This window comes from Hypanus sabinus, chromosome 12 (assembly GCF_030144855.1).
Source record: "Hypanus sabinus isolate sHypSab1 chromosome 12, sHypSab1.hap1, whole genome shotgun sequence".
NCBI lineage: Eukaryota > Metazoa > Chordata > Chondrichthyes > Myliobatiformes > Dasyatidae > Hypanus > Hypanus sabinus.
Window position 1 is genome coordinate 16,355,605 of NC_082717.1, and position 14,292 is coordinate 16,369,896.

Sequence of the window (14,292 nt, forward strand, 5' to 3'; positions counted from 1 at the left end):
CTCCGATGCATCTGGTGGTCCTGGCGTGGATGCTACGTAGCTTCCTCCAGATGGGAGTGGGACAAACCATCCATGAGCAGGGTGGGTGGGAACCTTTAAGATGTTACTGGCCCTTTTCCATCTTGCTGTATATACGTCCTTGATAGTGAGTCCACTGATGCCAGTGATGCACTGGACAGTTTTGAATATACATTGTAGAGCCTCCCTGTCTGCCACAGTTCAGTTTCCATACCAAGCAGTGATGCAGTTGGTTCAGACTGAAGGTCTCTATTCGAGCACCAAAGGTCTTTATTGCTGGAGCACATGGTGGCTAGGTAGCAGTAAAAAATGTACCTATCCAGATACTTCATTAGTTACCTCATAGAGCATTATCTGACCTATCTGTGCCAGAGTCTACACATTCTGTATTGCACTCCAGGCCAGAAATGGATGTAAGATATCTGCAACTTGAGGCACCGTCTAAGATGAAGAAGAATCTGCATAACTTTAACAAGAGGAAATCTGCAGATGCTGGAAATTCAAGCAACACACACAGAATGCTGGCAACCTGAGTGTGGTTTCATTTCCTCTACTGTCAAGATTAAGCCACGCTTAGGTTGGAGGAACAACACCTTGTGTTCTGTCTAGGTAGCCTCCAACCTGATGGCATGAACATTGATTTCTCCACCTTCTGTTAATGCACCCCTCCCCTTCTTACCCCATCTCTTTTTTTTATTATTCCCCCCTTTTTTCTTTTCTCTCTCTCTGCCCCTCTCACTATCATCCATTGCCTGCTCTCCATCTCCCTCTGGTGTTCCCCTCCCCCTTTCTTTCTCCCTAGGCCTCGCATCCCATGATCCTCTCCCTCTCCAGTGGTATATCCCTTTTGCCAATCAACTTTCCAGCTCTCAGCTTCATCCTTCCCTCTCCTGTCTTCTCCTATCATTTCGGATCTCCGCCTGCCACTTTAAATCTCTTACTATCTCTTCTTTCAGTTAGTCCTGATGAAGGGTCAAGGCCCAAAACGTCGACTGTACTTCTTCCTATAGATCCGCATAACTTTGACACGTTGTAATATTACTGCAGTAGCAGATCGCATATAACATATGATAAGTTTCTTTTATACATAAGCTGGGTACTGGAAGAGCGACCTAAATGGACCCTTCTTCCAGGCTGGATGCAGATAATTTAACAAGTTGCCCAGTAACTCTGCCTTAATGACAGACTTATTATTTTATATTGGCACAAGATCATCATGGCCATTCACAGAGCAAGCACATATTCTGATGTTCCATTAAAAGTATAACACTAGCCTTGGGAAGTGATATGGTTCTTCCAAAGGTCCAATTATCCAATCTGTTGCTCTTAAACAAAATGCAGGAATCTTGTTTTCACATTGGCATTTTGGATAAACTATATAGTATAGAAGATGATTTAGTCCATTATGTTCAGGCTGGTTCATACTGAAGGGAATGTAACTTAGCAAACTCCTCTGTTCTCCCTCCTATTTTATCAGAACTAGCACATGAAACAAATAATAGTAATGATTGCTCTACTAACTAAAATATATACGCAAGGTATAGTGAGAAAAGTGAAAATTAAATAACCAGTTATATAGTGACTAACTCCCATGATGGGGAAGAGAGTGTACTTCAGGGAGGAAGTTCAAATCATCCTGCATTAGTTTAAAGAGTGAATCACATGTTACGAGGGGTGATTGATAAGTTCGTGGCCTAAGGTAGAAGGAGTCAATCTTAAAAAAAACCTAGTACATTTAGTTTTCAACATAGTCCCCTCCTACATTTACACACTTAGTCCAGTGATCATGGACAGATCTTGGACCTCCAGAAAGTGTCCACACTCATTTCCTTCTACCTTAGGCCACAAACTTATCAATCACCCCTGATGAGTTATTAACTTCAAACTTTCTGCATAATTACTCAGAGCTGAAATACACGTGCATGTAACAAGAGCTGCAAGAGCTGTATAACTCATCTCCTTCTATCTTAGGCCACAAACTTATCAATCACCCCTGCTGTGGACAATTTCTGGAGGTCCAAGATCCGTAGGCTCCACGACTGCTGGACTAAGTGTGTAAATGTATGAGGAGACTATGTTGAAAAATAAATGTGCTAGGTTTTCTAAAGTTGCCTCCTACTACCTTAGGCCATGAGCTTATCAATCACCCCTCGTAAGGAATTGGTAATAGACCTTTTCAAAGAAAAAATCTCTATTCAGATATAAAGACAACAAAAATAAAAAAATGATTATCATAACTGTCATAAAGACTATTCATGGAATTTACAAACCAACAACCTAAATGCTTTCTTTCTACTTTTTAGTTTCCATTTGGAACCAAAGATGGCTCACTTCCAATCCAGTTTGTGGGTTGAGAACAGAAGACATAGGAGCAAAATTAGGCCATTCAGCCCATTGAGTCTGCTCCACCATTCCATCATGGTTGATCCTGGATTCCAGTCCACCCCATACACCTGCCTTCTCGCCATATCTTTTGATGCCCCAACCAATCAGGAAACTATCAAATTCTGCCTTAAATATACCCACAGATTTGACTCTGCTGCAGTCTGTGGCAGAGCATTCCTCAGATTCACTACTCTGTGGCTAAAAAAAAACTCTGTTCTAAAAGGTTCAGTTTTGAGGCTGTGCCCTCTAGTTCTGGACATCCCACCATTGAAAAATCTTCTCTTCCCCCCCTACCCCCCCAGGTAGTCCTTTCAACATTCCATAGATTTCAATGAGATCCCCCTGCACACTTCTAAATTCCAGTTAGTACAGGCCCAAAGCGGCCAAATGTTCCTATGTTAACCCCTTCATTCCCAGAATCATCCTTGTGAACCTCCTCTGGACTCTCTCCAATGACAACACTTCCTTTCTGAGATATGGGGCCTGAAACTTTTGACAATACTCTAAGAGTATAAGACTAGTGTCTTATAAATCCTCAGCATTATCTCCTTGCCTTATATTCTATTCTCCTTGAAATAAATGCAAAATTGCATTTGCCTTCTTTACCAGAGAGTCAAACTGTAAGTTAACTCCCTGTGAGTCTTGCACAAGGTCTCCCAAGTCCCTCTGCACCTCTGATGTTTGAACCTTCTCCCCATTTAGATAATAGTCCGCACTATTGTTTCTTTTACCAAAATGCATTATCATACATTTCCCAACACTGTATTCCATCTGCTACTTTTTTGCCCATTCTTTCAAATTGTCTAAGTCCTACTGCAATCACATTGTTTCCTAAGTGTCTGATGAGGTTGATGTGGGATCTACAGAGATTGTCACAGCTGGGGATGCTTATTTGGCTTGTAGGGTAGGTGGTATAGGAGGTGTTAGGCTCCTTCATTGTTTATGTTGGGCTTCCACTGTTCCTGATGCAAAGAATTGAGGTTCAAAGAATTGAAGTTATGCAGTTTCTTCTACCCCTTCAGTTAGACTCATGGACCAATGAACACTAGTTAAATCCTATCATTACAGAGAACCCTATATGGTATTTGCCTATTCTCAGAAATTTGAGTTAGAATTAAATGTTAAATGATGAAGAAACCAGTAGGTTAACCAGGGAATAATCCCAACTGATTTCCTGGACTAGAAGGCATTTGAGAACATGCCTGAAGTTCATGCTGATCTTTGATCTATCAGAATCACATTTAATATCACAGGCATGTTTCGTGAAATTTGTCTTTGTTGCCAGTTCATTAAGATACATAATAACAGAGAAAAAAATCATGAATTACAGTATACAAATTAAATAGTAAAATTAAAAAGTAGGGCAAAAATAGTAGTGAGGTAGTGGTTACTTTTCACCGGCTTGAGCAAGTAAAAAGTAACAATTTGAAATCTCTATCAGCAATTATTGGCATACATATATAATAGCATTTCTGCTACAAGCACTGCTCTCAGGACGCAATGAAGCACACAGTTGGATGAGTGTCCAATTACATGGCTTTCTGTTGCTTGTTCTGCAACTTTTTGATTTTAAGATATTTAGTTCTTGCCATGCATTTTCTTAATTTGGAAAATGTATGAACATGCTTGCATCATTGCTGGGTTTAAATCCTGGAATTTTCTTTCCAATGCAACCCATTACTAGAAGAACTGCAAAGTGGTTAATCACGATCTTTTCAAGGGCAATTACGGATGGAAATAAAATGCTGGTCTTGCCAATGAAACGGGATCCCCAACAATGAATAGATAAAAGAAAGTTTACACTCAAGCAATAGCAATATTTTAGATCATGACCATAAGTCATAGGATCAGAATTAAGCCATTTAGCCCATCAAGTCTAATCCACCATTCTGCATTGACTATTATTCTACTATTCCCCTCAACTCCATTCTCCATTTTGATTATAAAAGATAACTCCATTTCAAACTTATTTTTAAAAAGTCGCCTCCAGTCTTTGCTCACATCAAGGTAACATTCTGGGTATAGTTTTAAATCTGATGTTAATTAGTCAGGAGCTTTCACCTTCTCCCATTAATCTTCTCTCTAGAATAAACATAAAAATTTTCCTCATAATCAATGTTTTTACCTCTGGTTATACCTATTTCTCCTCTGTACTGCCTTTGTACTGACCTGTGACCACCAGAGTGCTCAAAGTATTCCACATGAGGACACATGAATATATATTAAAGCTTTATCATAACCACTGAGGCCACTGCTATCCAGATTCCATTTGCTCTTCATTTTGAAAGTGCTGCGACACTTGTTGCTTTAGATGCTTCTCTAAACCTTCTTGTATTAATTCTAATGTCATTATTGCACATATTCTTCCTCTCACTTGTAGGATTTAATTAGAGATTTCATTTCTTTTGTCCATCCGGAGGATTCATTTAAATTTTGTTGAACACTTTCCAGTTCGGTTGGGAAGGATATTATGTGGAGCTTTGGGACTTTGGAAGTTGAGAAAGAAGCAGAAATGAACAGACACCCAACCTTTAAATTACACATGCACCCAAGACAAATAAATGTGTCTGTACACACAGACTTTGCACACGCATATAATAATGTGTAGAATAACAGCACACTATTTGAATAATTACATGCTTCTTTTTTGCTTAAATTACCTGATTTCTTTAAGAGAAAAATGATTTTAATGTCACATGTAACCTACTACCTTCACCGATGAATGGACTAAAACGTTCCTATCTTAAACAATTAAACTTCTGGTCAAGATTGTGCCAGTGAACAATGCTTCCTCAGGCACGACATCTTCTAGATGTCAGTTGCTCTATGTCTTCCATTTATTCCTTTTAATTTTAATTTTGTTTCTGAAACTGTTGGAACTCGTGATTTACAGTCCATAGTTTGATGTAGTGAGCTAACAGTCCACTGTCCCTTAGAAAATGCCAGGAAAGAAATGCAAGCACAAGATTTCATGAGGAAGAGCTCAGAGATGAGACGAAGGGCCACGATCAACTGCAGTTCTTGCTAATTGAAGTGCTAGGGAAGCCTGAAACATAGAGGCAAATGCAGAGGAGAGTGAGTGGTTCTTGAAGAGGTTGCTACCCTTGTGGAGGCCGCTGGTTCAAGTTGCTTCCCTTCGAAGGGCTGCTGGTTCCCGATGCTCTTGGAGATATTACCAAAATCCTGAGATTTATGGACTGGACTACAGTTCAAATTAAATTGTTCCTATTTGTTCCTATTTAAACTTGTTCCTATTTGTGTTCTCTCCCATTCTTTGGGGGGGGGTGGTTTGGGGTTTGATGTTGTTGCTGTTGTTTCCCCATGTAGATGATCTAGTTAGTTCTTGTGCAAGAGAGGGTTTGTAAGTTTTTATTTTTTTTTCATTTTGTGGGGGGGGTGTTACTGATGCTTTTCTTTCAACTACTTTTATGGTTTCTATATTTTATGGCGACCTGGAGAAGACAAATCTCAGAATTGCATTTTGCATACACACTTTGATAATAAAATGAAACTTTGAACCTTAATGTTACTAGCCAAAGAGGAAAACTGGCCATAGGCACTACATGTTCATTTCTAATGAATATTCTCATTGACAGAATAATAATATCAAACCAGATTTGAACTCATTTACACAATGCTAACAGGAAACAACAAAAAGAACATGAAAACGTTAAGGGTGTTCAAAGTTGAATGCTTCACCTAGACCAATGTAACCATGAAAATGCTTCCCACCAGTAATAGTGTGCCTGGAAGAACATTACAGTAAATGATAGAATCTTAAGACAGTTAGGCAATGCTGAATGAAAAATGGCTTGAATTCAAAGGTATTTTATTAGATATAGTGTGGCATCATTAAGCACACTTTTTTTTTAATACAGCCCTTCCTAAGCCTGAAGAACAGAAATCTAAATTCTAGGGGAATCTGACAATTAAATATCATTAGCTGCTTTAGCAATAGTGATGGTGGAGTTAGCCTCTTATGTAAATGATGTTCTAGTTATCAGTTTAATAATATCTCATTCATAATATGCTACTATTCTCAGAAGCTCAAATGCAGGTAAGATTACCTGAAGTTACTCAATTTCATCCTTAGTTATTCATGTTCTTGTGCTCCCTACATTCCTTTCCTTTATTCTGCACTTACAGCTTGTCCATTAGATTTCAATTGTCTTCCCATCATGTTATTCAACTCACTTTCTATTTCACAAACTCTTTTCAGAACCAACAGTTCACCCCAAGTGTAGTATAATAACTAAATTATATTATAGTTCTGAAACCACGGCACTGTTGTAAATTCCAAGTAGTGGCATCATATACATTATGCAATATAGACTTAACTCTTATAACAGTCTTAATCCTTCAATCAATTCCTTATTATTCCTTAGATCTATATTGAGTTTCCATAGTATTACGTGGTACACTTCCACAGAATCTTAGAACACTACAACACAGAAACAAGCCCTTCTGCCCATCTCATCCATGCTGAACTATTATTCTGCCTAGACTGCACCCTGGCCATGTACCCAAACCCCTCCCATCTGTTTACATATCTAAATTTCCCTTAAATGTTGAAATCAAACCCACATCCACCACCTCCACTGGCAGCTCATTTCACACTCTCACCATTCTCTGAGTGAAGGAAGTATCCCTCAGGTTCCCTTAAACAGTCACCTGTCATGCTTAACCTATAACTTCCAGTTCTAGTCTCACAGACCTCAGTGGAAAAATCCTGCTTGCATTTATCTTATCTATACCCTATATAATTTTGTATATCTCTAGCAAATCTCCCTTCTTTCTCCTGTGCTCTAGGAAATAAAGTCCAAAAATATTCAACCTTTCCCTATAACTCTGATTCTCAAGTCCTGGCAACAGCCTTGTAAATTTTCTTCACACTCTTTCAATCTTATTGAAATCTTTCACATATAAGCCCTTACTTAACAGACACCAAACAATGACATTCAAGGCCACTTGCCCTTAAGGAAAGTTAACATCCAACAGCCTTCCCTCTGCTCGTTCTGCCACTGTGGAGAAAGTTTCTGATGGTTGACAGAGTAATGGTGAAAGGAGTGGTGAATCACAAACAAGAGAAAATCTGCAGATGCTGGAAATCCGAAACACAACACAAAATGCTGGAGGAACTCAGCAGGCCAGGCAGCATCTATGGCGAAGAGTAAGCAGTTTAAGTCCTGAAGAAGGGTCTCGGTCTGAAATGAAGGTCTCTTTTCCAGAGATGCTGCTTGGCCTGCTGAGTTCCTCCAACATGTGTTGAAGGGAATGGGGGAAGTAGGATTGGACTGGACCTTGGGCAGAAAGGATAATGTGCAAAAAGGCAACTGTAGATCCTGAGAAGGTTGACACCACTGGCGTAGGTTGAAGGTGAATGAATCCACAGAAACCCACTTAAATCAACATCTGTCTGAAAGACAACAAAAGCCTTGAACTTTCTGTTATGATCCAGTTAAAGTCAGGCTACTTAAATTTGATGAAGTCAGGTTTAACATGCCTACTACAGCTTGTGGTTGAAAAATGCTCACATCTTCTGTGGGCCTTATGAGCCTAGAGGAATCTTGCTTGTGCAAAATAGGGACACTGCATGCTAATTAACATTTCTGTATATACATATTTCCTATATAATAAATTTCCTGAAGCATGCTACCAGTGCACAAAATATGAATGTGTTCTTGGCAAGACTCAATTGCACGGGGCATAAAATGTTGCTCCATGTATTACAATTTCTGTATCTTTTTTTTGGTACTGTAGGGGATATTTTCTGCATCCCTGATTGTCCACTGTAATGAAAGGAATTTCTGGCAAATAACTGAAACTAAAAGATAATTAGAATCACTAAGTTTCAAAGTTTTTTGGAAAAGGTAATTTGTCTGTTCACTGACAATCTGAACTCTTTGTAGTGTTTTAGAAAAAAATGTTTTTTTGCTTTTTAATCCTCCCCACAAAACTATAGGGGAAAAATTAATAGCATGGTAAAAGATGGAGAAGAGCAGGAGATGTTTATTTTTCTGGCTGAATCCAATGCAAGACTATTTTCTCAGGTACTCACCAGTTGAAGCCAGGCTAGTCAGTGATGAAGTCAGCTGCAACGTGCCTAATAGAGCTTGCTTCGTTATAAAACGCTCACATCTTTTGTGGGCCTTGTGAGGAATTTGCCAAGATGTGACAAAGATTCTGACCTTGGTAAATTTAATGCGGGTCCCTGACTTAGTCCCAATTGCATTCAGAGTTCTTATAACTAATTGACTACATGGATAATGGAATGCTTTATATCTCAGAATTAACTTTGCCAGTCAAGGCAACTCATTTACTGCTGACATGTTACTTAGATAGTTAATGCAATGCCAGAAATGTTAGAAAAGAAGTGTGCAACCACCAAGGTATTGAAATGTCAGTGAGTTGCACCAAAGGGATTTGGATTTAGATTTTTGTATTATGAATCCCTACACTGTCAAGTTCTCAAAAGTAGCTTCATGGATGTTGAATGAAAAATAAAAGTAAATTTGTATTGTGCCTTTCATGACCCTCTAAAGTTCTTCAAGGATTTTTTTTTAATAGTACAGCAAACATTTCTGAAATAGAATGGTCTTCCAAAGTAGGAAACATGATGATCAGGTTACACACAGTAAGCTCCACAAACGATAATGTAATCATGACCAGATATTTTCTGTTGATGAGAGGTAGGCCTTGGATCATTCTCCTGCTTTTCTTCAAACCATGATGTGGTGAACTACATATACCTGTCTGGACAGGTACCCTGCTGACTGCTTCTGTGGCTCCTCCCACGGACCCCGGTATAAAGGCGATTGGAGACACTGCCCCAGCCTCAGTCTCCAGGATGTAGTGTGGTGGTCAATTGCTGCTTGTTCTTTCTTCCAGCCAATAAAAGCCTATATCTCGTCTCACGTCTCCCAGAGTTATTGATGGTGCATCACATGGACTCCTTCACATCCACAAGACAGAGAAGGCAGGTCCTGTTTAACATCTTATTCAAAAGTTAAAAGCTCCACCATCATAGCAGTTTCTGAATACTGCACTAGAGTGTAACCAATAATTTTGCACTCAATTCTCTACTTTGGGTCTTGAACAATAACATACCACAAAGTGCGAGGAGGTGCTGCAATCTGAAATGATGCATGTAAAGGTCCATGATGCAGGCAAAAAGGAAAATTGAGGGAGAGTCATCATGAGCATTTTCAGGCATGACTGGCAGCAACTAAAGATTAGGTCTGGTGGCAGTTTTGAAGTACACTGCCCAATCACTCTTATCAGTGGTATAAGTTCTTCATGGAAAATTATAACGTAGGTAGAATTTACCCTTGGAAGAGCTTCCAACTCATGAGTTATATTGACTCCTCAATGAAAACTCACTAATGACATGTTGAATTAACTTGTCTCTGCCGGTTCAGCAGTAAGGATGCTGCAATAATCCTGAATATCTGCATGAAGTGAGGGGACATGGAGGTGGGGAGGAGTGGTTTTCAGGGGAGAACAAAACCTTGCTCTTTCTTGGCATCCTTGCATTGCTCTTTTACAGACACCAGTGAAAAGCAAAATTCTAGATTTAAAGTGCAAAGAACAGTAAGTTGGTGTGATTGACCTTGTCTGGGAAGAGTGACACAGTAGAAATCATAGCAAAAAAAGTCACAACTGGAAAGAAAATTCAAGACTGAAAATGTTATGTATAATTTGGGCATTGCGGCTGAATGATTAAGTTGATTGCTATCAGAGTACTGCACTAATTATCCAGAGACATAAGTTCAAAATCACACGATGGTAGCTGGGGAATATAAATTATATAAAATGTCCAAGAAAAACTATCAATAATTGTAACAAAGTAACTACTGGATTGTTGTAAAGAACATAATCAGGGAAGAAGTTTGCCAACTCAACATGATATGGCCTATATGTGACTCCAGCCCTAATTGTGTCTGAACTGTCTCCTGAGTTTAGGTTTAGGGATAGACAATAAATGCCAGGATGCCATCAACAACCACAGCTTGTCAATGAATTTTTGAAAAATCTGACTGAACTTGAAAATGGTTGCCATCAATGAAGGGATACTGGACAGAGATTTTATCTTCTCAAAATATGGCCAAATATAGGACAGTTGAAAACTAAATTAATTGTGACTTTGCCAATCACAGATGGAGCCGTGATAATTTCAGTGTGTACTGTTATTGTTGGTAAAACAGGAAAAATAAACAAAAGTTTTCAAGTTGGTAAAAAAATGCGCAAGATATTATATTAATGACATCCTGTTATAACAACCACTTATTAAGACTATTTATCATGATACAATATCATATGTTGTGCTGTTCCCACATCATTACAACTCAAACTGACAGAATACAAGAGATCTTAGAATAAAAAAAACAAAAACCTCAGAACATCTGGTAATCCCATCACCCGTCCATATGTTACAAACATCATGCTGCTTTTCCCTTAAGACAGATTAGAAAAATCATCACATTTGGTTTTGTATAATTACATACCTGCAGTTTGGTTTTTTAATAGCTTCACCTGTTAATACTGCAGCAATTAGTAGGCAAAAATGTGAACAGTTGGTATTGCAAATCACCAAAAATATCTGTAAAATGCTTTATTGCCTGCGGTAGAGACAGGCAGCTTGATGCTGGCGTTATGAATTGCCACTGGCAGATAACAGGATTATTTGTACCTGGTGAGGTGCAGTTGGTGCTCGGCTTTGCTCAGTAGTTCTATCAGCTTTAGACATTCATCCTTCGTTTTTGCTGCATCCTGCTGGACACGCTCCAAATGACACTTAGTTTCATTAATTTCCAGCTCAAGTTTGTGCTGCTCCTAAGGAGGAAACATAGTTTAAAAAAAACTGATTCTAAAACAACAAAAAGCATCTTGTAAAACTGTGATACTTGAAAATCTCAGTTAAGCAAACAGAACCACACTATCATGTTGGGAGCACTATATATACAAAAAACTTGTGAAAAATATCAGTGAAAATGTTTTTCTTTAATTACATTAACTTTCAGTAGTGCAATGATGATCCTCTATTAATCGGCAAGCAAAATAGCAGGAACTCACAAACATGAGAATTTTTTTTTGTTTTTACGAACTTTAAATTTGAAATAGATGTTGCAACCAATAGGTCATTGAATACTCTCAGCTTACTTTCCAAGTGATAAGTTTTTTCATGCTATTTCTCAACAGTTCCCATTTTAACTCTTCAAATGAACTCTGTAATCAACCAGTCTGAAGCCCTGACATTTTATTGTTTTAAAAATGTTTGTTAACTTTTACCAAAATGATGCGATAGGTAGATTGAAACAGTTGAGTTATAACTTAGCTTCAATAACAAGCTTTAACAATATTTCTTTACATTTAATTGTGATCTGTGGGATACAGTGACTTTATCATTGTGTGGATATAATTTACACTATAGTTGATAAATAAAACTTCATTTTCATCTCTTATACAGTCTATCACTAATTGAATACAACAGAGAGTATAGTCATGTTTTAACAAATAACACCATGGTGAAAATAAGTGCCTAATCTACCATCAATGGATCTTTGACTTATACCAGAAAAAGTAGGAGAAATAAAAATTTTAAAATTCAAAAGAGAAAGTATAGAATTGTTGTAGAATAATTCAAACTCTATTAAAAGTTAAAATTGATAGACTTGTTCAAACATAAAATGCTGATTATCAATTGAGCTACTGCTGAGCCAGTACATGAGTAATACAAATAACTTACTTGTGACAATTTTTTTTTTACTGTTAATGATTTTATTTTGGTCCCAATGAACTGGGAGTTATGGCATTTTTTAACCACATTGTTGCATTTCTTGATGTCAGCATTAAATATTGCTGGGTTAAATGTAGTTGGATTTATATATCCTTGGATTAGCTGATCACATGCTAAATTCTTGCAGCAGAGATCAACATGCTAACCACCATCTTCCCCCCAGTCATACCCCATGGCCGCAAAGTACAATGTAAAAATTCCTTTTAATAATACACATTTCATCCTGCACATTGTATTTAAAGTAACCTACTTTCTTAAAATTTTAATGTCATTGTTATTATCACATTATTTTTCTGTAAAATGTAATTACGGACTCATGCACTGCCAGGTTTGGATGTTTCATGAAAAAAATCCATTCATTTTACTTCCTTTAGTCAGAGGTAGTAAATCTGTGGAATTTGTTACCATGAGTGGCTGTGGAGGCCAAGTCATTGGGTGCATTTAAGGCAGAGATAGACAGGTTCTTGATTAGCCAGGGCATCAAAGGTATGGGGAGAAGGCAGGGGAGTGGGGATGATTGGAAGAATTAGATCAACCCATGATTGAATGGCAGGGCAGACTCGATGGGTTGAATGGCCTACTTCTGCTCCAATATCTTATGGTCTTATTTTCACTGATCCTATAAGCAGCCAGCATGTATAAAGATTTCTGGTGATTTTATTTTTATTTCCATAACTCAATTTGCTGAAGATAAGCAAGAAAGCAAGATGTGTGGAGAGCACAATGCCTACAAAAAGTTACGAATAGGTTAAATGAGCGGTAAATATTTGGGTGATGGAGTATGTATGTGAGGTGACTGCCTCACACTGTGAGGTGGAATGCTCTGCCCCAGAAGGTAGTGGAGGCCAAGTCTCTGGATGCATTCAAGAGAGTTAGATAGAGCTCTTATAGATAGCGGGGTCAAGGGATATGGGGAGAGGGCAGGAACGGGGTACTGATTGTGTATGATCAGCCATGATCACAGTGAATGGTGTTGCTGACTAGGAGGGCCAAATAGCATACTCCTGCACCTACTGTCTATTGTGACTCACCTTAGTATGAAGGAGAGAACTGTACAGGATTGCTTAAATGGAGAGAGATTATAAAATTCTGTGATATAGCAGAATCTGGATGTTCTCATGTGTGAAACATGCTGATGCATCAAGCAATTAAGGATGCAAAGTGAATATTGGCCTTTATTGTGAAGGGAATGGAGTATGAAAGTTGCAAAGTCTTGCTGCAGATACAGACCACATCTGAAGTACTATACACAATACTGGACTGCTTATTTAAGGGTAATATGTTTGTTCTGCAGGAAATTCACTGGAATGAGTTGCTGACTTGAAAGGGTTGCCTTATGAGGAAAGGATAAACAAAATGTGGGGTTATAAGATAACTTTTTTACTGAAACATAACATCTGAAGGGGTTTAATGGGGTAGAAACTGAGAGGCTGCTTTTCCTGATGAGGAATCTAGAACTACTGAGCATAATTTCAGAAGAAGTGGTTACCCATTTCTAAGAGAATATTTTTCCTTCAGGAAATCACAGGTCTTTGGAATTATCTGTCTCAGAAAGCTGTGAAAGGTATCCGATTGAATAGTTCAAGACTCAGATAGATTTGTGGTCTAAAAATAGAGTCAAGTGTTATGGGAGACAGGTAGGAAAGTGGAGGCGATCCCAAAATCATATCAGTGGCCAATATCGAACATATGGCTCCTTGTGCCTACTATATCATTTAATACACAGACACAAGGGGCCCAATGTTTTCCAATTTTGTCAAAAAACAGTATTTTTTTAAAGTAGGCTGTTCAAGGGTTTTTTAGAGAATTGCCTTGGCCAAAATGTTTGAAAAATAGTTATCTTGTGATCTCAGCTCTGCGATTTTTCCATCAAATCCAACTTCTCTGCTTTACACGTTAAACTATCAAATATACAACAAAATGAAACAACTTTAAAAAAAAATTGATCCAAAAATTCCAGTGCCTCAAATAATTTTTCCTGCTTTCTACTGCTATGATCCAAACAGTCCCAAATTATCAGCTTGCACAAAGCCTAGTCAATATGCTGCCAAATGTAACTACAGAAGGTATATTTTACAAGTCTAATCATTTCA

The 14,292-nt window shown here is 38.2% G+C and overlaps 1 protein-coding gene across 4 annotated transcripts in view; it reads right to left on the reverse strand.

The window, feature by feature from the left end:
• Positions 1 to 14,292, reverse strand: part of sdccag8 (SHH signaling and ciliogenesis regulator sdccag8) — a 415,457-nt gene that overhangs the window by 182,808 nt on the left and 218,357 nt on the right. For all 4 annotated transcript variants that reach the window (XM_059985604.1, XM_059985603.1, XM_059985605.1 and 1 more), the window contains one exon: positions 11,093 to 11,235. In XM_059985604.1, the coding sequence (XP_059841587.1) occupies positions 11,093 to 11,235 (143 nt within the window). The remainder of the gene's footprint in view (positions 1 to 11,092; positions 11,236 to 14,292) is intronic.